General features: G+C 43.2%; 1 protein-coding gene across 6 annotated transcripts in view; it reads right to left on the bottom strand.

The window, feature by feature from the left end:
* The window catches only part of TBC1D22A (TBC1 domain family member 22A), a 409891-nt gene that overhangs the window by 228394 nt on the left and 155164 nt on the right, over window positions 1–26333 (bottom strand). For 5 of the 6 annotated variants that reach the window (XM_044995243.1, XM_044995223.1, XM_044995251.1 and 2 more), the window contains exon 9: window positions 13931–14040. In XM_044995243.1, coding sequence (XP_044851178.1) covers window positions 13931–14040 — 110 coding nt within the window. The remainder of the gene's footprint in view (window positions 1–13930; window positions 14041–26333) is intronic. The other variant, XM_044995230.1, reaches the window with a different exon arrangement.

The following is a 26333-nucleotide window of genomic DNA, read 5'->3' as shown; positions in this document are numbered from 1 at the left end:
AAGGGCTCTTTAAACCGGTTTCTGTACTCCGCCCCGACAAGAGGAGAAGCGCTGAAATCGGTATTACCATATCAGATTAGGGTAAGTGTGGCCGCAAATCGACGGTATTGGCCTCCGGGCGGTATCCCACAGTGCACCATTGTGACCGCTCTGGACAGCAATCTTAACTCGGATGCACTGGCCAGGTAGACAGGAAAAGCCCCGTGAACTTTTGAATTTCATTTCCTGTTTGCCCAGCGTGGAGCTCTGATCAGCATGGGAGGCGACGCAGTCCCAAATCCAAAAAGAGCTCCAGCATGGACCGTACGGTAGATACTGGATCTGATCGCTGTATGGGGAGGCAAATCTGTTCCATCACAGCTCCGTTACAGAAGACGAAATGCCAAAGCATTTGAAAAAATCTCCAGACAGAGGCCACAGCAGGGACTCAGCACAGTGCTGCGTGACAAACGTAATGGAAAGCCAAAGAATCAAATGGACGCTCATGGAGGGAGGGAGGGGGGTACTGAGGACTCCAGCTATCCCACAGTCCCCGCAGTCTCTGAAAAGCATTTGCATTCTTGGCTGAGCTCCCAATGCCTGTAGGGTCAAACACATTGTCCGGGGTGGTTCAGGGTATAGCTCGTCAATTTACCCCCTCCTCCCACCCCGTGAAAGAAAAGGGGAAAAAATCTTTTCTTGACTTTTTTCAATGTCACCCTATGTCTACTGAATGCTGCTGGTATTCGCGATGCTGCGGCAGTGAACAGCAGCAACCTCTCCCCTCCCCGGTGGCAGACGGTACAATATGACTGCTATCCATCGTCGTCATCAGCCCGTGAGTGCTCCTGGCTGGCCTCAGGTGAGGTCGGCCGGGGGCGCCTGGGTGAAAATAGGAATGACTCCCAGTCATTCCCAGTAGATGGTACAGAACGGCTGGTAACCGTCTTCATCATAGCAACTGGGGGCTGAGCTCCATCAGCCCCACCCCTTCATGTCTAAAAAAAGATTCTGTACTGCCTGGACTATCATAGCAGTGGGATGCTGGGCTCCTCTCCCCCACACCGTTTAATGTCCTGCCTGGACTATCATAGCAGCTGGAGGCTGCCTCCCCCTCATTTTATCTCACTAACAAGTCACTGTTTCTTATTCCTGCATTCTTTATTACTTCATCACACAAATGGGGGGACACTGCAATGGTAGCCCAGGAGGATTGGGGGAGCAGGGAAGCAACGGGTGGGGTTGTTGCAGGGGCACCCCCTAGAATGGCATGTAGCTCATCATTTCTGCGGGATCTGACACGGAGCAGCTGTGCTCTCTGGTACACTGGTTCTCTAGCACACTTGCCCCATATTCTAGGCAGGACTGACTCTATTTTTAGATACAACATAAAGGAGGGAATGACCCAGGGAGTCATTCCCATTTTTGTCTTTGTGCCCCCAGCCGACCTCAGCCAGGAGCACCCATTACAGCAGCAGACAGTACAGAACAACTGATAACCCTCTCTGCTATCTTGCAAAGGCAAATGAATGCTGCTCTGTAGCACTGCAGTACCGCCTCTGTCAGCGGCATCTAGTACACATACGGTGACAGTGACAAAAGGCAAAACAGGCTCCATGGTTGCCATGCTATGGCGTCTGCCAGGGCAATCCAGGGGAAAAGGGTGTGAAATGATTGTCTGCCGTTGCTTTCACGGAGGAAGGAATGAGTGACGACATTTACCCAGAATCACCCGCGACACTTTTTGCACCATCATGCATTGGGGTCTCAACCCAGAATTCCAATGGGCGGGGGAGACTGCGGGAACTATGGGATAGCTACCCACAGTGCAACACTCCAGAAATCGATGCTAGCCTCGGACCATGGACGCACACCACCGAATTAATGTGCTTAGTGTGGCCGCGTGCACTCGACTTTATACAATCTGTTTTACAAAACCGGTTTATGTAAAATTGCAATAATCCCGTAGTGTAGACATACCCTGAGTAACAGCGGCAATTGCTGAAAGATCAGTTATCTAGTTTGTAGTATGGAAATAAGTATGCAGGTTAGATGTTGTAATGCTAGTATGGGAGTAACTACCAGTATGTTAATACCTGTGTTAAACATCTGAGAATACCAAGTGAAACCCAGATGTTTCCAAAACTGAGTGGTGTCAATTAGCAACTAACTCCTGAGAGCTTAATAAACTACAGGTAGAAACATAGCAATCTTAAAGCACGTATTTGAATTGATGTTCATCTAGAGACTTAAAGAGGAATGTATTACTTAAGACAGTGTGGATCCTTGACCTCCCAGAGAAGCTTATCCATTCTCCTGTACACCACACACAATTTACAACTCATCCTTGATGACCCATTTTCTCAGCAATTATCTAATTACAGAAGACTGGACAGGATTCCCTTTGAAGCCTGTAAATCCTGCTCTTCAATCAGCCATGGAAGTTGCTAATAAGCAACACAAGGCATTCCCACTCTCAGGAACTGCGTAAACTGTCTCATATTCCCAAATTCACAGGCCCTGCCACAGTAACCATATTAATATTTTATAGCTAATTTTTCTATTTAATTGCATTTGAGTAGAACTTTTATGCCGCATATGCTTATGTATTGTTCCTCTGGTTATTTTATTACTATTAAAAGTTATTTTTGCTGTACCTTTTTTTTTTTTAATTTGTATTGTTAATCTCTACTGAACTTTAAATGAAGTGTTGTACTCAATTTTATATACAAATGTTAGACATGTCAGTGACAGATCAATGTGAACTTTTTATTTTCATGTTACTGGGATTCTGTGTGGGATGGTGTTGTAAGGAGGTTTTGGCTATACAAAAAATGGAATTAGAAAATAAGCATGAATGAATGTTTATCTAGTCAGGTGAAAAGAGAAAACTGTAGGATCAGTTTTATTTTGCTGAAATTCAAGCCCTTAATAAAATGATCAAATTAATAGTATCTGTAAATTTTTAAACTCTTCTATATATCTCAGGAATTTTTAAATTATGTGTCAATAAGAATATGCTGGCAAGCAAATGGATGATCATTAGTATATTCAATAAATCTTCAGACATGGTTCAAGCTATAGCAGGCCTACAATATCGGCAAGTGAACATATTTCCAAAGGAAAATGTCCAATCAAGCACAAATTCTGAGATTCACTAGTTTTCAGGAATGTTCAAAGAGAAGGTATGTATTAAAAATACCATGGAATATATTTAAAGTATGAAATTATCGAACTGTGTGCAAAGAACACAAATGCCTACATTAGTCATATATGGCACATGACATGAACATATAAAAATAAGTATCCAATTCTGCAGCAGTGCTTTGCAGAAGTTTGCTTTGGGATGCACCTTGGATTCTGGTACAAAAGACCATAGGATAAAAATAGATGTGGTTTAAGGTCATGGATAAGTAAAGATTGAGTACACAGAGTAGACAGTCGAAAGTGACTGACAGTTCAATTATAAAACAGAATACAGACTGCAGTGACACTCTAAAATGTGAAAGCCAGGTTGCATATATAAAAAGCCTCACAATTTCTGCTCAACAAATCCATGCTATGACTGTTCTCAGGTACCAAGGACTGAGAGTCACCTGGTTACTCTCCCAGCCTCCAGCAAGAAGACCTTGCTTGTGCTTAACCCAGTGTCAGCTCCCTGACATCCCCAGTCTGTTAGCCACCCAAACAATCTCCTCTAGGCTATGCTACCACTCGCTTTGTCTTGCAGGTTAACAATAATCGTACCCCAGATCCTGACCTCCTTTGAAGCAGTCTCCTGTAGCGTTCAGCCCCTTCATCACTGAACACTCACAGAAATACCAAGTCTGCTGTCCCTCAGGAACAGAATAAACGCCAGCTTGAATGATTCAACTCAGGTTCAACTCCTTGTATAATACCACAGCACTGAGGTATATTTATAGTGAAAACAACAAGAAGTTTATTATCAAAGATTCAAGAGACAGTGAGAAAGGGTAATAGAAACAAAAGGGTTGCATGTAAAACAAACAAGATTGAGACCAAACTTACCCTTAGACAGGAGGCTGGCATGTTATGTCTACACTACGGGATTATTCCGATTTTACAGAAACCATTTTTTTAAAACAGATTGTATAAAGTCGAGTGCACGCGGCCACACTAAGTACGTTAATTCGGTGGTGTGCGTCCATGTACTGAGGCTAGCGTCGATTTCCGGAGCGTTGCATTGTGGGTAGCTATCCCATAGTTCCCGCAGTCTCCCCCGCCCATTGGAATTCTGGGTTGAGATCACAATGCACGATGGAGCAAAAACAGTGTCGCGGGTGATTCTGGGTAAATGTCGTCATTCAATCCTTCCTCCGTGAAAGCAACGGCAATCATTTTGCGCCCTTTTTCTCTGGATTGCCCTGGCAGACACCATAGCATGGTAACCATGGAGCTCATTTAGCCTTTTTTCACTGTCACCGTATGTGTAGTGGATGCTGCTGACAGACGCGGTACTGCAGTGCTACACAGCAGCATTCATTTGCGTTTGCAAGGTAGCAGAGACGGTTACCAGCCCTATTGCACCATCTGCTGCTGTCATGGGTGCTCCTGGCTGGCCTCACTGAGGTCGGCCGGGGGCGCATGGACAAAAATGGGAATGACTTCCCAGGTCATTCCCTTCTTTATGTTTTGTCTAAAAATAGAGTCAGTCCTGCCTAGAATATGGGGCAAGTCTACTAGAGAACCAGAGAGCACAGCCGCTCCGGGTCAGAGCCCCAGATATCCCACAGAAATGATGAGCTGCATGCCATTCTAGGGGGTGCCCCTGCAACAACCCCACCCGTTGCTTCCCTCCTCCCACACACCTCCTGGGCTACCGTGGCAGTTATCCCCCCCATTTGTGTGATGAAGTAATAAAGAAAGCAGGAATAAGAAACACTGACTTTTTAGTGAGATAAAATGATGGAGAGGCAGCCTCCAGCTGCTATGATATTCCAGGCAGGACATCTCCATTACTCATTAAAGGGTGAGGGGGAGAGGCGCAAAGCCTCCCGCTGCTATGATAGTCCAGAATCTCCATTAGACATGAAGGTGGTGGGGGGGAAGAGGAGCTCAGCCTCCAGCTGGTATGATGAGGACGGTTACCAGCCCTATTGCACCATCTGCCAGGACTGAATCTCCAGGACACAAAGCTTAAAGAAGGTGCCCCCGGCCAACCTCACCGAGGCCAGCCAGGAGCACTCACAGGATGATGACGAGGATGGCTATCAGTCATATTGTACTGTACCGTCTGCCACCAGGGAGGGGAGGGGAGAGGATGCTGCTGTTTAGCGCTGCAGCACCCCATCTACCAGCAGCATCCTGTAGACATACGGTGACATTGAAAAGAGGCGAAAAATGATTTTTTCCCCTTTTCTTTGAGCGGGGAGGGGGAGTAAACTGATGACATATTCCCTGAACCACTGGCGACAATGTTTTTGACCCTTCAGGCATTGGGAGCTCAGCCAAGAATGCAAATAATGCTTTTCGGAGACTTCAGGAACTGTGGGATAGCTCGAGTCCTCAGTCCCCCCTCCCTCCCTCCATGAGCGTCCATTTGATTCTTTGGCTTTCCATTACACTTGTCACACAGCACTGTGTTGAGTCCCTGCTGTGGCCTCTGTCTATCATAGCCTGGAGATTTTTTCAAATGCTTTGGCATTTCGTCTTCTGGAACGGAGCTGTGATAGAACAGATTTGTCTCCCCATACAGCGATCAGATCCATTATCTCCCGTACGGTCCATGCTGGAGGTCTTTTTGGATTTGGGACTGCATGGCCACCCGTGCTGATCAGCGCTCCATGCTGGGCAAACAGGAAATGAAATTCAAAAGTTCGTGGGGCTTTTCCTGTCTACCTGGCCAGTGCATCCGAGTTCAGATCACTTTCCAGAGCGGTCACAATGGTGCAATGTGGGATACCGCCCGGAGGCCAATACCGTCGAATTGCGGCCACACTAACCCTAATCCGACATGGCAATACCGATTTCAGCGCTACTCCCCTCGTCGGGGAGGAGTATAGAAACCGGTTTTAAGAGCCCTTTATATCAATATAAAGGGCTTCGTTGTGTGGACGAGTGCAGGGTTAAATCGGTTTAACGCTGCTAAATTCGGTATAAACACATAGGGTAGACCAGGCCTAAAGTTTACTTCACCCCAAATGTCCTCTGCAGCATTTCAACAAGGGCAGTTTGGGATCCCATTTTCATGAATATAACTGCAGTGCCTGATTACTTCCTAGGTACAGAATAAAGGGGTCTCTTCCTTTCCTTCTCCTTATATCCCCCAAAGTTTATTGTTGGTACCCAGAATCAGGATAACCCCCTTGCAGCATATTCTCTGGTGTGCTGCTTCCCCGTTGATTACAAATCCCCCCTCAGCTCCATAGGTAAATGGGATTCCCATTGTGTTGGCTTAGAATGCTTAATTTATATGTCGACACAGGGAAAAGCGAATAAACATTCAGTGGAATCCTGATTATCTGATCTAATTGGGACTGAGGCCAGATCGGATAACCAAAAATCCAAATAAACTAGAGAATGGGTGGTGGGGCTCGGGCTGTCAGTCCCAGGCATGGCAGAAGCCCCAGCCGCCCAGGGCTGATGGCCTGAGGCCCAGCCATCCGGAGATGATGGCCCCAGGCAGAAGGTGGTTTGGTTAATATGGACAGCCGGATAAGAGAGGCTCAGATAAATGGGGTTCTACTGTATTTTTGTTGACAGAAAACTTGTTTGTCAATTCTACCTCGTAGTCACCAATTCCATGAGTGCTCCAGGGATAGAGCACCCACAGAAAAAAATTAAGTGGATACTTAGCACCCACCGGCAGCCTGCACTCTTCCCTTCCCCACCAGCAGCCCCGCTGATCAACTCCTCCCTCACCCTCAAGGGCAGCTCCAGGCCCCAGCACGCCAAGCGCGTGCTTGGGGCGGCAAGCCACGGGGGGCGCTCTGCCGGTCGCCATGAGAGGGTCCACCACTTCCCTGAACCTCATTAACTACACTGAAAGAAGCCCCCTTTCATTGACACAGCTGTGTCTACAGTGGGGGTTTTGTCAGTATAGTTTTGTCAGTCTGGGTGTGTTTTTTCACTCCCCTGACTGATGTAGCTGTGCTGACATAGCTTAAGTGCATACTCAGCCTAAGTCCTCTAAAGTGAAAGATAAGGAATTAGAAACTGGGTCAACTTATCTGAACATAAACCAATCAGCAGCAAACATAAAAATAGGCTTCCCTTTCCTGACAAGAATCTTAAGTATGTCAGAAGGCCAATACCAAATACTTAATCTATTCAGGGACTCAGCAGCAGTATCTATACTGAAAAGTGTCTCGTCCAACTGAGCACACACATCTACACACATTTTCCAAAGAAGGGGAGGAAAACTAAAGGTATTCTCAGTCTTAACAATCCTAGATTGGCTACTGATAAACCCATGCCTCAGTACCTTTCTGAACAACTTTGGAAACTAGAATTAGACAGCTATGAGGAAGAGAGGTAACAGAAGAAATAATTTTTCCATAAAAAAGGCAAGCAAATTAAATTTGGGCCTCACTCTGCTGTTGACTCTTATTTTTTTGAGAGACAAGACTAAATGAACTGGTAACGCACTCCTAAGGGAAGAAGTAGTAGTGTGACACATCACCTCCATATTGGTGCACACAACAAAATTCATGGGATGGGGATGGGGCCAAGAGGTTCGGAGTGTGGGAGGAGGCTCTGGGCTGGGGCATAGGTTTGGGCTCTGGCTTGGAAGGTGGGCTCTGGGGTGGGGCTGGGGATGAGGAGCTCAGGGCTGGGGCAGAGGGTTGGATGCAGGGGGTGAGGGCTCCGGAGTGGGGCTGGAGATAAGGAGTTTGGGGTGCAGAAGGGTGTCCCAGGGCTAAGGCAGGGAGAGAGTACTCCCCCCAGTTCTCTCTCTCCACAGCAGCACCTGGGTTGGGGGGCAGAGGTGCCTCTCCCCGCCAGAGCAGCTCCGGGGCTGGGGCTGCAGGATAGGCGCCCCTCCCCCAGCACCAGCAGGTCCAGGCTAGTGCTGGAGCTGGAGCTGGGTTCGGGCCAGGCCACCCCGGCCACGCCTGGTTGGGGGCTGGGCTAGGTTGGGGCTGGGGGAGAAGGGCACCCCTCCCCAGGCTGTGGCAGGTCTCCGGGCAGGTTCCCTGAGCGCCTGTGCATTTCTAAATAGGCTGCTGTGCGGCTGCAAAGCTTACAGGGAACTTAGCTCATCACTGTAGCATCTGAGCGCTTTGACCCCCCTTTTAAAACTTTTGAACTAGTAGGATATTTACATGCATCCGACGCAGTGGGTATTTGCCCACGAAAGCTCATGCTCCAATACGTCTGTTAGTCTAATAGGTGCCACAGGACCAGGGGTGGCTCCAGACCCCAGCACGCCAAGCGCGTGCTTGGGGCGGCATGCCGCGGGGGGCGCTCTGCCGGTCGCCAGGAGGGCGGCAGGTGGCTCCGGTGGACCTCCCGCAGGCGTGCCTGCGGAGGGTCTGCTGGTCCCGCGCAGGCACGCCTGCGGGAGGTCCACCAGAGCCGCGGGACCAGCGACCGGCAGAGCCCCTCCCGCGGCATGCCGCCCTGCTTGGGGCGGCGAAATATCTAGAGCCGCCCCCGTACAGTACTCTTTGGTGCTTTTAGGATTATTTAAACACCCTACAGCCATACTTCAAACAAAATATCAACAGCTCTGTTTAGGTTGTAAACTCTTTAAGGTAGAGTCTGTCTCTCACCATGGGGGTGTAGAGTGCATAGCACAATGGGGCCCTGAACTTGTTTGGGACTCTCTTTGTGCTACTGTCAATCATTCTGGGTATGGATTGGGAGGGGAGAAAGAAGGGGAAGGCAGCAGGTTATTTGGTTTTGAATATAAATAATGTTCAAACTGAATTAAATTAACTTTGGTCACACGGACAAAAGAAGTAGGAAAAATAATTGACAAGTGCAATCTACTTAAATGTAAGAGATGTTTGTTTCTTTGCTTTACAACAACTTACAAAGTAAATATAAAGAGAACCTAGAGTGGGCCCGAGTCACGCCCACTTCTTTGCATACTGGCAGGCTTAATTTTGTTAGCCTAAAAAACCACCCATGATAGATGGTGCATCCTTGGATATTTCTAGTGACAATTAATGCACTATATAAAAGGTCTTAACATATCCACATATTTCAAATGTTTCTTGCTGCATCTCAAGCCTATTACTTCTTCTTTCATCCTCACAGAAAAATAACTGGTTGATCCAAACATACTAGTTTGTGTGCACAAGTGAGACTTGGAGGAGTGATCACTGAACTCACTTTTGGCAGGCAAGAGGGATAGCAGTATACATTAGGGAAAGTGCAACTAAATTGTTTGGGGTCTTTCAGGGAAACCAGGTAAAGAAATACATTATATTTTTTTTCCATTGTTAATTAATACTAAATTGATCATGCACTCAACTCCCAGAGCATTCTTTGTGCTACTACTGCCAAGCAATTATTTCTCTCTTTTTGTATCTACATATGACTGGTTATGCCTTGTTACTTCTTCTCTCAAGCGTGTACTATACATCTTTTCTCATTAGGAGAACACATTACACATTTATTTTTTCATCCTCACAAGATTTTTTTTTAAAGTATTACGAGAGCTTATTTTCTATGTTTGAGCTATAAGTGCTTTGAAATGTGTCATTTATGAAGTCTAAAATAAGCAATGAATCACATTTTACAGAGGTCAAATTAAGAAAACAAAACAGGCTACATTTTTCAGATGCTGCTATTTACTTGACCTTGGATCAGGATAATTATGTTTACAACACCCTAGGGAAAGTAGAGTACTTTTCTTCCCTATATGTTTCATAAACAATTTTATTAAAAAGTGAACCTCTTATGACCTTAATTAGTTTGTGGCCCTTCTGCGAAATGCCTAACCCAATGAAACATTCAAATTAGAAAGCAAGAAAGCGTTATGGAAGAATAATTCTTTTATAAATAGTAATAGGGCCAAGAGTACAGCAATGCCTTTCCCGTATATACACTCTAGTTAAGGACCTTGCTGAGTCACATTAGAGTAATTTAACTCGCAAATGCAAATAGGAAATTATTGTAAATTCTTTGGTGTTTTATACAAAGATGATCAGTAGCAGTCAGCAATTCCTCACCAGCAGAATGGTAAGAACAAAGACATACTACCGTGGGTACAGAATTACCAGATAGGCATGGAATATATGTCACCTTTCTACTTTCAAATAGATGTACAATTTCTATTCCAGGAAACTAGCATACATTAAGTCATGATAAAATAAAACTACAGATGAATAAAGCACAATAAGGCTCTATGGTTTAAACATAGTAGTGTGAGTTGTTCATTTTTAACCAAGATCCAGAAAGGGTCAAGGCAAACCCTATTATCTCCAGATACATTGAAAAAAAGTGGAACTAGTATATTCATTTTAAACTCTAGTCACTGCTTAAATCAGCATCAGAACATGCATATTTACAATTAATATGCCAATCACAATCTGGACAACTTCAGTCCAGCTCCTAGAACAAAAAGTACAAGATGCATTCTTCAGGGACTGAGCACTTCTTTGAAAAGCGTGTCATCAATTTATACAGCCTTAAAAAAGAACATGCATTATATCGGTTCTGGATTGGAGGATAAAGTAATGATGGTCAGCTCACAATAACAAGAAAGAACAGGAAATACTAGGTATTATATTTTTCTAATCAGTGGCCTTTTAAATTTGGCAATGATAAGCCTCTACAGCAGGGGTCAGCAATCTTTGGCACGCGGCTTGCCAGGGTAAGACCATGAACAGAGAACTGGAGGATGACTGTTGCAGAGTGTATGGAGAAGGAAACTGGACAGAGAACAGCCCAGAGAAGGAGCTATATCAGGACATAATGGGGCTTCTCCGGCAGCCAACACAGATGCTACAGGCTCTCGTGGACATTCAGGTTCAACAAACCCAGACTCACCTCCCTTTGAGTCCATGGAGAACTGCAGTATATCACCTCCCTACACTCCCCATCCCCGCAACATGGGGTGCTAAGTTCCTACCCCTGCCACTCCACACCAGGGAAAATTAAGGATAAACACTGACCTGTGAGAGCCAGAGTTGAAGTATGGGTAGCTACAACGGACATGAATGTTCCTTCTTTAAAATCTGTTCCATAAATTTATTAAAGTTTTAATGTATTTGCTTTTAATTGCACAAATTTTTGAAGTGTTTTTGTTACTCGATAAAACTCTATTGTTTGGAAAATTATTCATCTTGATTGGTTCCCAACTTATGCTGCAGAATGGCTAGTGGTACTGAAAGCACCCACTTAACATGCGATTGTACACTTGGACACAGTTCATGGGATAAGAGACAAAACACAGTGTAAAAATCATAAATGTTCAGCAAGCACCACAACATTAATAGGTGCATTGTCAGTGTTATATTCATAGATGTGCACCAAGTGCCACACAATTCCTAACAGGCTCCCAAACAGCAGGGCCAGATAGAGCACAGTACACCAAATACATTACAGTGGCTCACTCTTAAAGTCCTCTTTAGCCTCCCTGAGCGATATAGCTGTGTTGAACTCTGACAGGCCTTGTATCTGGCTATTCAAACTCAGCAGAAAGCCACTCCACCTCCAGCCTGGCAGCAACTTTCCCCCTTTGCTTCACAGATATTATGCAGGACACAGCATACACCTATTGCCATTAGGATATTTTTCTCCCTGAGATCCAATCTTGTGAGTAAACAATGTCAGTGCCTCTTCAATCTACCGAAAGTACACTCAACTGTCACTCTGCATTGGCTGAGGCAATAGCTGAATCTTTTCCTTGCTGTGGTGGCCAGTGTATGGCTTCATGAGTAAGGGGAGTATGAGGTAGGCTGGGTTTCCCATGATCACTACTGGCATTTCAACATCACCAATGGTAATCCGCTGGTCAGGAAAGAAAGTCCCTGATTGTACCTTTTGAGCAGCCTTGTGTTCTTAGAGATGTGAGTGTAATCCTCCTTCCCTGACCAGTTAACACTGATGTTGCTGAAGCATCACCGGTGATCTGCCAGCATTTGCATTAACCATAGAAAAAGAGCCCTTTCTGTTGATGTACTCTGTGACAAGGTGCTCTGAGGCCAACATTTACAGGTGCTCCATGAAAGCCTTCAGCAATCTTGAATTGGTTCTTTCTATGCACAGCAATCTGTCCTCCAGAAAATCATTATGCTCTCTCTGGCTCTGCAAATACCGGAAGATTGTGCACCTTGTGTTTGCAACACTCATGACAGTGCAGAGCTGTGCAAGGTCCAGGCTTCTTCCAGAGATGTGCAAATTCATGTGATTTTCAAAATAGGCATGAAAATTATGGGATAGAGATAGCATTATGGGATGAAGAAAAGTGCACAAGTCCGAGTCATCCCTTAACAACTCATTTTTGCCCCATTACGCATTGCCAAAACTTACCAAAACAGAGCGTGCTGGATGGTGGTGAGTTGCACACTGGTATAACTACACTTGGTGCATCACACTGTGCACTGAAACAAGGACTTCTGCAGTGCCGACACAAGGGGGCCAAGTATGCACACACATAAGCGATATATCAACTGCAGTGGCTTTATGCCGACATAACTTGCATCAGCAAAAAGTTTGTAGTGAATGTAATTAAACGCATGTAATTTGCTTTGCAAACTGAAAACTAAACTAAAAACACTAACAACATTTTATTGTGACACCTTAGAGACTAACAAATTTATTTGAGCATAAGCTTTTGTGGGCTACAGCTCACTTCATCAGATGCATGCAGTGGAAAATACAGTAGGAAGATATACATATACACAAAGAGATCATGAAACAATAGGTGTTACCATACACACTGTAACGAGAGTGATCAGTTAAGGTGAGCTATTACCAGCAGGAGAGAAAAAAACTTTTTGTAGTGGTAATCAAAATAGTCCATTTGCAGCAGTTGACAAGAAGTTGTGAGGAACAGTGTGTGTGGGGGGTGGGGGGCAGAGAATAAACATGGGGAAATAGTTTTACTTTATGTAATGACCCATCCACTCCCAGTCTTTATTCAAACCTAATTTAATGGTGTCCATTAGTCTCTGAGGTGCCACAAGTACTGCTATTCTTTTTCAGGATACAGACTAACACGGCTGCTACTCTGAAACCTGTCCTTATTTTATTTTATGTTCATGTTAATGCATAGACTAATCTAAACCTCTAAAAATCTTATATTTTGACTATGTTTCGATCTAACAATTAATCTCTTTTGGACTGTGCAGGTCCCCTCTATTCAAAACAGATAAGTTTAACTGAGGCTTTATTTCCTCATGTAGATGGTTCTAACTTTTATAGACACAATTTTATTCCAACAGTTCATATATACAAAACCTGTATTTTAATTACTGCATTTGTTCATTTGGTGCATTTGACTGCACTTTGTTCATCATTTCCCCTATAAAATCAGACACCACCACAAGATACCCTACAAACAAACTAGGGTACAAAAAAAAGGTTTTTAAATGATTTTAAAAAAAAACAACAAAAAGGTTACTCTGCCAGAAAGTGGATTTTGTTTAAAATAGTCAATTTCAAAAATCCAGTTTCTCATTGTCCCTCATTGACCATTTTATGTGCAGACTTCAAACAACAAATGAAACAAAATGTTGCTCTACTAATAGACGCCAAGTGCTTAAAATGTCTCTGGAATCACAACCTCCAATTTCATTCTCACATATCATAATGTATTGAGACATATAGAAGTTCGGTACCAAAAAAAAAAAAAAAAAAGTTGTGCAGCACTTTTTAAAAAACCCTTCATCAAACTCATGGCAGATTTCCACTATGGGGAAATTTATGTTTTCCTCTATTTTTCTTACATGTACTTTTTCTCAACATCCTTAAAGTAGTTCAAAGCCACTAATCAGTTATCTTCACTAGTTAAGAACAGGAGAAATCAATTTACCTGAATGCCATCAAGCAACTTGCTCATGCACCAGTAACTGTCAGCTTCAATGTTCTGCAGCACTTCTTCAGGCAGACTGGAAACATCAAAATTTTCCACTTCTTCTGCTGCTGCGGAAAAAGAAAGAGGAAAAAGACAAGTCAATGAAGTGCACAGAATAAATAAAGCAAGGTTGAGAAAAATAATTGATAACAAAGACAGCCAGCTTGTATTCACAATCTTCAAAACCCCTTCTTTAACAGGGACTAAATGCATCATTTATTGCTCAACTGTGTCATTTACAGGTTCTAAATGTTAATGAATATTTAATTTATTGCAGACTGTGAAAATCCTGAATCATGTCCAATTAACTAGAATTCATATACAATAAATTATATAATTCTAGACATTTCACACTTGAGAGAGGAGTACCAAGAGCAATAAAAATAGTCTTCTAAAATATATATATATATATTTTTTTTACAAATTACTCTGCAAAGATATTTGTGTATGTGGGTGTGCACACAAACACACACGTAGATGTTACTTAGTTATTTTCTTTTAAAAGGAAAAACAATTACAAACATTATTTCAAGGCATGGATTGTCTCTTTTCAGTGTTGGTACAGTGCCCAACACAATGGGGCCTAATCCTAGTTGGGGCCTTTGAATGCTATAATATAAATATTTCCTAATAATAATAAAAGATACAAATAAATGAACATTCTAATAATGTGCTCAATGTATCCCAAACAGCAACAGTAAGAAGCTGTGCATTCAGCACAGAAATTATTCAGAATATACACCTGATGCACATTTTTTAAAGCTGGTTGGCTACAACCACTATGACGCCCTAGATATGCCTTAATCAACCGCAGTGATGTCCAACCAGTGACCTGTGACCCTGCGGGGTGACTGTCTTAAGATGCAACAAAGAGTCCTGTGGCACCTTAAAGACTAACAGATGTATTGGAGCATAAGCTTTTGTGGGTGAATACCCACTTTATCAGACTCATGTAATGGAAATTTCCAGAGGCAGGTATAAATATGCAGGCAAGAATCAGTCTGGAGATAATGAGGTTAGTTCAATCAGGGAGGACGAGGCCCTCTTCTAGCAGTTGAGGTGTGAAAACCAAGGGAGGAGAAACTGCTTTTGTAGTTGGCTAGCCATTCACAGTCTTTGTTTAATCCTGAGCTGATGGTGTCAAATTTGGAAATGAACTGAAGCTCAGCACTTTATCTTTGGAGTCTGGTCCTGAAGTTTTTTTGCTGCAGGATGGCTACCTTTACATCTGCTATTGTGTGGCCAGGGAGGTTTAAGTATTCTCCTATAGGTTTTTGTATATTGCCATTCCTAATATCTGACTTGTGTCCATTCATCTTTTTACGTAGAGACTGTCCAGTTTGGCTGATGTACATAGCAGAGGGGCATTGCTGGCAATGATGGCATATATTATATTGGTGGACGTGCAGGTGAATGAACTGGTGATGATGTGGCTCATCTGGTTAGGTCCTGTGATGATGTCGCTGGTGTAGATATGTGGGCAGAGTTGGCATTGAGGTTTGTTGCATGGATTGGTTCCTGAGTAAGAGTTGTTATGGTGCAGTGTGTGGCTGCCGGCGAGAATATGCTTAAGGTTGGCGGGTTGTCTGTGGGCGAGGACTGGCCTGCCACCCAAAGTCTGTCAAAGTGAGGGATCATTGTCCAGGATGGGTTGTAGATCACTGATGATGCGCTGGAGACGTTTAAGCTGAGGACTGTAGGTGATGGCCAGTGGAGTTCTGTTGGCTTCTTTCTTGGGCTTGTCTTGTAGCAGGAGGCTTCTGGATACACATCTGGCTCTGTTGATTTGTTTTCTTATTTCCTCGTGTGGGTATTGTAGTCTTGAGAATGCTTGGTGGAGATCTTGTAGGTGTTGGTCTCTGTCTGAGGGGTTGGAGCAAATGCGGTTGTACCTCAGTGCTTGGCTGTAGACGATGGATCGTGTGGTGTGTCCGGGGTGGAAGCTGGAGGCATGAAGGTTTTCGGTATAGGGTGGTGTTAACGTGACCATCACTTATTTGTACTGTGGTGTCTACGAAATGGACCTCCCGTGTAGATTGGTCCAGGCTGAGGTTGATGGTGGGGTGCAAGCTGTTGAAATCGTGGTGGAATTCTTCCAGAGTCTCCTTCCCATGGGTCCAGATGATGATGATGTCGTCAATGAAGCATAGGTAGAGAAGGGGTGTGAGTGGACGAGAGCTGAGGAAGCATTGTTCCAGGTCAGCCATAAAAATGTTGGCATATTGTGGGGCCATGTGGGTGCCCATGGCGGTGCCACTGGTCTGGAGGTATATATTGTCACCAAATTTGAAATAATTGTGCGTGAGGATAAAGTCACAGAGCTCAGCAACCAGTTGTGCTGTGTCATCATCAGGGATACTGTTCCTGACAGCTTGTATTCCATCTGTGTGTGTGGGATGTTTGTGTAGCGAGCCTGAGGAAAGTGGCCTGTAGAATTCGGTGTTGGAGAGTTCTCTGGCAGCCTCCTTCATGGCGACTGTCATTTCGACCCTCAGGACCTATACACAGAATGCTTCCACTGATGTGCACAGGCAGAAATTGTGGAAAAACAACATTGCTTGTCTCAACCTCAGTCGTGCAGAACGCAATGCCATCCACAGCCTCAGAAACAACCCTGACATTATAATCAAAGAAGCTGATAAAGGAGGTGCTGTTGTCATCATTAACAGGTCTGACTACCAGAAGGAGGCTGCCAGACAACTCTCCAATACCGAATTCTACAGGCCACTTTCCTCAGATCCCACTAAGGAATATACTAAGAAACTGCACTCAGGACACTCCCTACACTAACACATGAACAAATCAACACACCCTTAGAGCCCCGACCGGGGTTATTCTATCTACTATCCAAGATCCACAAACCTGGAAATCCTGGACGCCCCATCATCTCTGGAATTGGCACTCTCACTGAAGGACTATCCGGATATGTTTTCTCTCTACTCAGACTCTATGCCACCAGCACTCCCAGCTATCTCCGTGATACCACTGATTTCCTGGGAAAACTACAACGCATTGGTGATCTCCCAGAAAACACCATCCTAGCCACCATGGATGTGGAGGCTCTCTACAGGACTCTTTGTTGCTTTTTACAGATCCAGACTAACACGGCTACCCCTCTGATACTTATCTTAAGATGAAAATTGTGCACCATAAGCTATTTCCTGTAATTTTTAAAATGGAGAGTTTGAATAGAATACCACCACCTCCCCAACAGCTGCCCACCACTTCCCTGCAGCCTAAGAAACAGCTGGTAGTGCTCTAAGTAGTTGCTGTCCCTTCCCTTCCCTACTGCAGCTGAGCAACAGTTCCCCTGCTAGCTATCTGCCACATCACAGGGGGGTGAATAGCTCCGGTTGTCTCACTGTCTGCCAGGCTATGTGAGCTAGAGCTGGTTGGGAATTTTTCCACCAAAACTTTGCTGGAAAATGCAGTCGTCAAAACAAACTTTTAGTAGAAAATTATCCTTTTTGACAAAACTTTCATAGGAAAGGTTTCTCAGATCCATGATGGAATTACTGGTCAAAATTTCAGTGAGAGCAAGAGATTCTGCAGGTCAGAGGTTAGCTACCTTGCATGTAACACACTTCATTTCAAGTCCCTGCTCTGAATGACGAGTCTCCCACAGCCCAGATGAATTCCCTGTCCACCAGGCTATAGAGTCAGTGTCTCTCTGGCTCAATGAATATTTGATTATTTATAAAAGTGGAACAGCTACAATAGGATGGAGGGAGGGGGTGGGGAGAGAGAGAGACAGACAGATACTACAGCCCGGTTATTAGGTGTTTAAGGTGTTTAAGAAGCCAACCTGAAGGAGCTTGAGGATAACAATAAGATGCCTGGAATTTCTGCCTCTGCCTGCACCGCAGTATTCAAATTGGAGTTCTATCCAGGAAGTAGAATTTCAAAATAGAATTCTCTCTTCAGGGCAGCAGAACATTACTTTCTCTGCCTGGAATAAGCCTTTTATCATCAAATCTACATTCAGCAAGTGTGTGTCTGGGTATCAGACTGGACCTTGTTGCAGAAACTCATGTGTGATGGTAATTTCACCTGTTCAAGTAGAGGAATAGCCATTTTGCAGAAATGGCTGCCTGATGGTGGGGAGGCAGCCATTATTGCCCTTTCTCCTTGCCTCATCTTATGGATGCCTTTGGAAATCAAACAATCTGGAGAGAGGGAATCGAGAAGCATATAGCACTTGGGAGCAGGGATTGTCCCTAACTTTTACTAAAAATACCCTGGGGAGGCCAGGCACTCCTGGGGGCTTGCAGCTGCTCCAGCCCCACCGGGTCTGACCTGACCCCAGCCACTGCTTGAGCCTGGGGCTGCTGCTCAGGCAGCCCTGGGGTGACAGCTGCTCCAGCCCTGCCCCAGAAGAAGTCGCACAATCTGTGACCTCCATGACAGAATTGTATCCTTAATTATTGTTGAGGCATGGTGAATATTGTGTCAATGTGGACGAGCAAGACAAATCTCGCTTAAATGGTAAACTCTTTGGGGGCAGGACCATCTTTTTGCTCTGTGTTTTGAACAGCATCTAATGCAGTGCAGTCCTAGCCCACACTGGAGTGCCCAGGTGCTACTACAATACAAATAATTAATAACTATCACAAATATTCCTATATCCACCCTTTATCCATGATAAAGGCATGTTTTAATCATTCTAGAAGTGCCTCAAACAACAGACAAATACTTTAAAGTGAGCAAAAGAAAAAGTGAGCGTGTGTAATTTTTGCATCTGTCTAGTGGATTAAGAAGGCACACCAGGTTTCCAAACATGTAAAAAACCCTTTGTTTTCTCTGCTTGTTCTTTACATTAGATATGTGAGTGTTGTATGCACAGTTTTTCCTGAAACACTCGGCACAATGCTGGAGGAAACGTTCATGACATCATAGATATCAAGAAACTGAAAAACGGAAAAGGGAAGAGTTCTAAAAAAGCAAAATAAGATAGGAGAGAAACAGAAGGATTACTACTTGATTGATATTCTTTTGAAGTAATAAAGTACTATTTCATTTTAAACCTTTTCTCAGTTTCCCATCAGAAAACAAAGACAACTTTCAAATAGTATTTGTAGGAAGATTGGTTTAAATTTGTATGCAATGAGTTCAATTCATAATAATATTATAAGGATTAAATAATGTGTGGATGAAAAAAAGCAACAGGCAAAGTGTGCATTTGTATCAGTATGTGGGGGAAAAATCACTATATAAAAATTCCCAATTATAATGTCTCACAGCAATGTTTCTCATTTTCTTCAGTTTCCTGTGGAGATTTTCATCATGTTATCTATGTAAGTGTAGAAGACAGCAAAATAGATGCCTGAAGAAAACCTGCTGTGACATGGAGTTAAGTGACATGCTGATCTGAGTGTGTATGTTACTGCACGTATGGCTATTAGCTGCTGTTTACTCCCTCCCAGTGTATTACCCTATGCTTGTGAAACTGTCCTCTGGGAAAGTCAGTAACTCATTAAGGAAAACTCTAACTAGATGCACACTCCACAGGCAGCAGCAACATGACAAAATGAAAGGAAATTAATTATAGCTTGTTACACGTACATTTTCCTGATGATCCTATCAAATAAATGGGTTAAATAGATCTGATAGTATTCAAATTCCTCAGAATTAAGAATGAGTGTCAGATTGAGATTAAGGCCACTCATCCTCTTTTTGGTGGGTCTGTTTAACTGTTATAATGAAATTCATATTAGTTTCCTCACTCTCTGCCTTTTAAAAGTACTTCTTGATGCTGGAAGAGGAACCCCCCAGTTTTCAATAGAGACTTTAAGCAGATCTACCATGGAAGTAAGAATAAGGCATTAGCACCTGCTGCATGAGAGAGGCATTTTAAAAAAAAAATAGACCACTACTATTGCGAAAAGTCTGTGAACATGCATAGCCAGAACTGGATGTGGAGGACAAGACCTAGACTCTTAATTGTTCCATGGACAGGGGAGATAAATTCCCATTATATCCTGAAAACCCCAAGAGTTTCCTTACATTGCTTCCTTGTAGAGTGCAATGAGCACTCTACAAGGAAGGCTTTAGTGTTGGAGGGGCCTTATTAAGTACTGAAAAGTACTGAAAAGTTACTTAAGTATCACAGGATTGATCTCGGGTTCTCCCAGTGCTGCTCATCCAATGCCAACAACTGACAGTAGGTCTTTTAACACTGGTCTACACTATTAACTTATATCGATATAGCAACATCACTCAAGGGTGTGGAAAATCCATTCCCCCAAGCAACGCACTTATATCAACCTAATTCCCAATACAGAGAGTGCTGTGTCAACAGGAGGGCTTCTCTTCTTGACATAGCTACACCCCCTCGAGAGGCGGGAGTACCTCAGCCGACAGGAGAATCTCTCCCATCAGCAAAGGTAGCTTCTTCCCTAAGCGCTACACTAGTGCAGCTGTGCCACTGCTATGATGTAAATGTAGACAAGCCCTTAAAGAACCAAGTACAGTTACTTGAATTCCCTACCTACACCCTACAACTGTTGGCCTTTTATATGCTAATAATTAATGAGAAATCATTTCCAGTGTTAAACTGCCAAATATGTAGTTTTGTCCAAACAATTTTTAAATTTTGTAGTAATATTACCAATTCTGCACTATATTTTTCTTCTTTTGGTTTCTAAGCATATTTCAGTCCACAGAGAATTTGGTCCATTAACTTGGTCAGTTGAAAACTGGAAAATAAACAACATGAAGCATGGTTCTGTTTATCTAAATAACTTGAGGTTGCTTCCTATTTATAAGATGATAATATCCTGAGTTTAAAAAAAAAATGTAGTGACTGAAAGCCTGAGGGATTCTTATGTGGGGTACTGTTATTGTAGATTTAACTGGCAGCACTTTCCAGAAGTAGTTATAATGAAACATACTCCCTCCTCTGTACTCTGATAGGCAACTAATCTCATAACTGTGTCCAGATGCCTACAACAACAAAAAAAACCCAGAAGCCTTTGCCCTTATCTCCTCCATATCAGATCACCCTACCTAATCCCAGCTTTCACATCATCATATCCTGTTCCTTCTGACCCCTGGAGGAAGGTTTACTACCTCTTTCCCATCCCACAAAGAGCAATACTTTTAAAATTAAATATATTTCATATCTAGAGTTTGATGGGATGACAATGTAGAGGAGGAGGAAAGTTGTTTGTTATGAATTTTAATGGCAATTTTTGAGAGCAGAAGCCAATCAGAGAGGAAAGAGTTGCATAAACATTGTATAGGTACTGAGAAATAATCATAATGAGATTATACAAATATGTGCATTGATTGGCTAACAACAGCTATCACCCAATCATAGTATAGATATTTACATACTGTATGGTAGAGAAATAACGGGTCTTTATGCAAATTCCAATCTTTCTGCCACAGTTCAAAATTGCATAATTGAGAAATGACAGCAAAGTTATGGGTCAGCAACTGTAGATTATCCGTAAACTGTGCTTGGCTGAGATAAATACAATGTACAGAGATAAAATTATCTTAAACACCCTGCTAGATATCAGTACTATAGTTCAATCATGGCATTTACTTGGTTGTAAAAATCTATTTTCAGCATTTTTAAAAAATACACTAACTTTCCAAATAATTCACCTTTTTAGTAAAAGTTCCTATGCTTGGCCCTGTTCAAAAGTAAACTTTTTGAAAAATTTAATCAAAAACCACTCCGCAATTGCCAAATTACACAGAATTAGCTTTTTCCATTAAAAGAACTAACATTTCATAGGGCATTAGCTCTTAAATAAACTAAGGAAATGTAAGGATCACTTTAAGGTTACAATTTTAGCCTTGATCCTGCAAACACCCATGCAGACAAACCTTTCCCACCATGTGGGACCCCACTGAGGTCAATGGAGCTCCAGGCCGGAGAAGGGGACTACCTAAATGGATATTGTTGCAAGACCACTGGTCTTAAAAGCAAAAAGAAAACTGTTCAGAGGTGAATAAGTTATGGTTCTTATAATATTATTAACCTGCCTACATATATTCAGCAGACTAAACAGTATTCAAAATATTTTATATTTATGTACAATGTGTGCAACTTAATTTGATAAGAATCTCAATATGTCTCTGTTAATGCAACATGAAGTCAGTTATCCAAAACTCAGAGTGTATCTTTAAAAACACATACAATAAATAAAAGGACTGAGACTTTGGGTCCAATTCTGTAGCTCTTAATGGATAGCTGCAATTAAAACAGTGGGACTACACACACACACACGGATTATTTATGTAGTGTAATGTTTGCAGGATCAGGCCCTTTAATATTCTGTTGTAAACAAGCTCCTCTGGGCATCTCTCTGAAGAAAGTCAAGAGTATTCTGTAACTTAGGTTATGTCTACACGATCATTTATGTTGATATAACTTGTGTCATTCAGAGGTGTAATCCCCTCTTCTTCCTAAGCAAGATAAATTACACCATTCTAAGCACCGGTGTGGACAGTGCTTCGTTGACGGGATAGCTTCTTCCATTGACAGAGCTGCAGCTGTTGCTTGCTGGGAATGGACTAATTAAATTGATGGGACAGCTCCCTTGGAATATGTGCTAACTACTTATACTAAACTATCTGTTTGATCCTGTATTTAGCTGTGACATTCTGGTTACCTTTCCCAGGCCTGAAGAAGAGCTCTGTCTAGCTTGAAAGCTTGTGTCTCTCACCAGCAGAAATTGGTCCGGTAAAAGATATTGCCTCACCCACCTTGTCTCAGGAGAGGGCGGGACAGTGCAGAATACACTTTTTGGAGAAAATTTGTGACTAGGAGTGTGCTGGGGTCACCCTGCAGGTAGTAGCCAAAGCTGCTGAAACCCAGAGTATGGGTTGCTGACAGGCTGCTAGCATCAGAGTTAGTGGGCCAGGGCTGTAGCTATATACAGACACTCATGGTGTGACCTGTATGCTGTCTGGCTATTTCTGAGCAGCCCAGCAAAGCATTGAGAGGCACCAAAAGTTACAGGGCAAGCGGTAATACAATCATTCACTGGTCTGGATTGCATCCCAGAATGTGACACCAGAGGTCAGGGGTGGGCAAACTTTTTGGGCCGAGGGCCACATCTGGGAGGGGAAATTGTATGCAGGACCGGGGCAGGGGGTTGGGGTGTGGGAGGGAGTGTGATGTGCGGGAAGGGGCTCAAGGCAAGGGATTGGGGCAGAGGAGCGGTGCTGGATGTATGAGGGGGCTCAAGGCAGGGAGTTGGGGTGCAGGAGGGGTGCGAGGTGCAGGCCAGCGGGCTTAGGGCAGGGAGTTGGGGGGCAGGGTGCAGGTGGGGTTCAGGATCTGGCCCGGCGCCGCTTACCTAAAGAGGCTCCAGGGTGGCACCGGGTCCAGGGCAGGGTCCCTGCATGCCTGCCCTGGCCCTCCGCTGCTCCAGGAAGCACGGAGGCCCCTAGGGGGTGGGGGGCGGAGGGCTCTGTGTGCTCTGCCCTTGCCACACCTCCAGGTACCTCTCCCTGTTCTCAGCCAATGGGAGCTGCGGGGGTGGTGCCCGGAGGCAAGGGCAACACACAAAGACCTCTGCCCCCCAACCTGAGGGCCACAGGGACGTTGTGCTGGCTGTTTCTGAGAGCAGCGCAGGGCCCACGGCACCATGGGGGGCAATCCCACGGGCCGGATCCAAAGCCCTGAGGGGCCGGAGCCGGACCGCGGGCTGTGGTTTGCCCAACCCTGCCATAGGTAATTCAAAGTTTGGGGCCCTATTGGTGTTCCATTTGAGAGTAGAAGTAGGTGATGGTCAAGTATTTCTTTGCTGCAGTTTTGTTTAATTACAAAGAACATACAAAGTCCTGTGTCTCTGAATGCAGAGGGAATCCATTTGCAGGAAACGGCTTCTTTCGCTCACAGCACCAAGAGCAATCTTTTCCAGCGTGCACCCTGACCCCCATACTTTCAGCTGCTCTTTCTCACTCAATCTGTTCTCAGCCTCTGTATGTTCTCTCCATTCCCTCCTTCTGGTGCTAGTATCCGGGCAGACTGTTAGGTTGCGTTTTAGGTGTGACCCCTATAACTGACTTATATGGGGAACTCATTCACACATTAGTTTAAAAAGGTTTTAATTCAAAGACAACAAGGAATCACGCAGCTCATAACAGGCATCTCAAATTGGGCATGTGAGTATTTATGTCTCTGTACCTCAATTTCCCATTTTTAAGCATGTTTCCCCACATGTAGCTTATTAGCATTTCTCAAAAATATTGAGGGGAGATTACCCTTCTGTTTAGCTTGCAATATATGAGTCAAGAGAGATTATCTATTTTTCAAAATGCGATTATTGTCTCATAAAATAAAGACAAACCAATACATTCCTTTCTAGCTAACTAGAAGAATTAATAAATTGGCAAAAGGGACGATTTCTGAACTGCTTGTCATGAAAATACATTCTTGACATTATATAAAGTGCTGTCCTGAAAAAGATTAAATGCAAATGTTCCTGGTACATGGGCAATTGTACAGATATGCTTCTTAAACTACTTAAGGAGATCTCCCAATGCTGTGATGATGATTGTTGTTATACAGTGACTAGAGTTCAAGACTAGACAAAGTGTTTATACTCCCTCCGGCTGGGAGAAATTGAGAACACTTGAAAGGTCATACTCTAGTTTTCATAAGTATACAAAGTCCCTTCTCTAGGCCACTCAAAATAATTACACTTGTAGTGACTTTGCAAAAAGCCACTTGCCTTGTACTCCAGGTCAGAGGTAATTTCACAAACTAATGTGGATGTTAGAATAACTGTTTATAGTAAGTAGTTCCATATAAATGAGATTAATTTTTAGATCATTATTTCTCAGGCTGAAAAGTAAGGCTATTTACATTACTTCTTTAGGAAATTGTGTCAATTCCATTCAGCATGGGCAATGTCATCACCATAGTCATAATAGCCAGAGTCAATAATACATTTCCTTTGTGATAAAGTGACTGATCATATGTAACTTTTAGCTGTAATAAAAATCAGTAATCTGTAAGGGGTCATTTTTTAAAAACCAAACTAACAAGCCTGATGGAAAACCAGGAACAAGAGAAAAGTCATCCTAGATAGTCTGCATGGGATATAAGAAAAGGAGGGTGGCACAGAATTAGGACATCACCCACTGAGTCATCATTACTGTGCCTTTATATCAGGCCAAATAAGTGATACTACAACCTGAAAATCTGGCAGTAAAGAAAAGCAAACCCCTGGAACACACAATAGAAACCTACCCAAATCCCAGCCATGAATGGCATGAGGAAGGCACTTTAAGGAAATCAACATCTTGGAAATGTGGTATCACACACTTCTGAAGAGCAAAACCAAAAGAACTGAATTAGCACAGACGCATAATCAGAATGCATAGACATTTGTTAATAATGCCAACATGATCTCAAAGGAGGAATCTATCACCAAGATTTGGTTAGATGATGCCATAAGGTCACAGCTAACCTATGTTTGTGTCCTAATATATCAATATATCAAAATCCTATGTCAGACAAGGAAGGTACAGTGGCCATAACCTTTTTACCCAACTTCCAGTGTAAAAGCAACCACTTCCCAAAAATATAGACATTAAAGTGAGTCCACCTTATTATGTCAAACTAGGAATGGAAACAAAGAGAAATACTCTGATAAAGAGGTCAAATCTTATATGGCAGATTTATCTGGTTATCTACCAAACTCAGTAATGGAATCCTCAAGATTATTTTCCCTCCTCCTTCACTACCCATGTAGGCAATGCTACTGTCACCTAGCTAGCAATATTTAGATAGCAATAGCAAGATTTTAGTTGATATTACAGCCACAGGTTGCTCACAGGTCATACTTAGCCCAATCACTCACCCACCCCGCCCCACACATACACCAGAACTTATCTTAAGCACAGCCTTAGATCTCAAATTTGGAAAAACATCTCTATTCTCCCAGATAGATCACCGCCTTTTTAAAAACAGAGGCAAAAAGGATATACAACTAATTTAGCACTTTGGCTTGTTTGTTATGTCACCTTGCTGAGCTAACCATTGCAGCACTTGTGGAAGTTTTAAAGTACCTGTGTGGTAGCAAAATATGTAAATTTTAGGAAGAGTTATAATTGGTGCATGTAAACTACTTGAAGCATCTTTTTAACAAAAGAGATACCAGTATGTTTCTGCAGAAAGAAAAGAAACAACTGGACTAAAACAAACAAGAAATTAAATAATAAAATATTAGTTGCAGCAATATATCTAAAGCCCATTATAGAATATATACTGCATAATGGTATTACATGTCCTTAGGAGCTGAAGACAATAAGTATTTAGCTAGAGAATGTGGATTTTACTTATCAGCTGACAGAGGAGGTAATGCATTTCATGTCCCAAGAAGAAAAGTTGAAA

The sequence above is a fragment of the Mauremys mutica genome, chromosome 1 (genome assembly GCF_020497125.1).
Source record: "Mauremys mutica isolate MM-2020 ecotype Southern chromosome 1, ASM2049712v1, whole genome shotgun sequence".
Lineage (NCBI taxonomy): Eukaryota > Metazoa > Chordata > Testudines > Geoemydidae > Mauremys > Mauremys mutica.
This window is presented reverse-complemented; position numbering and strand designations above follow the sequence as displayed.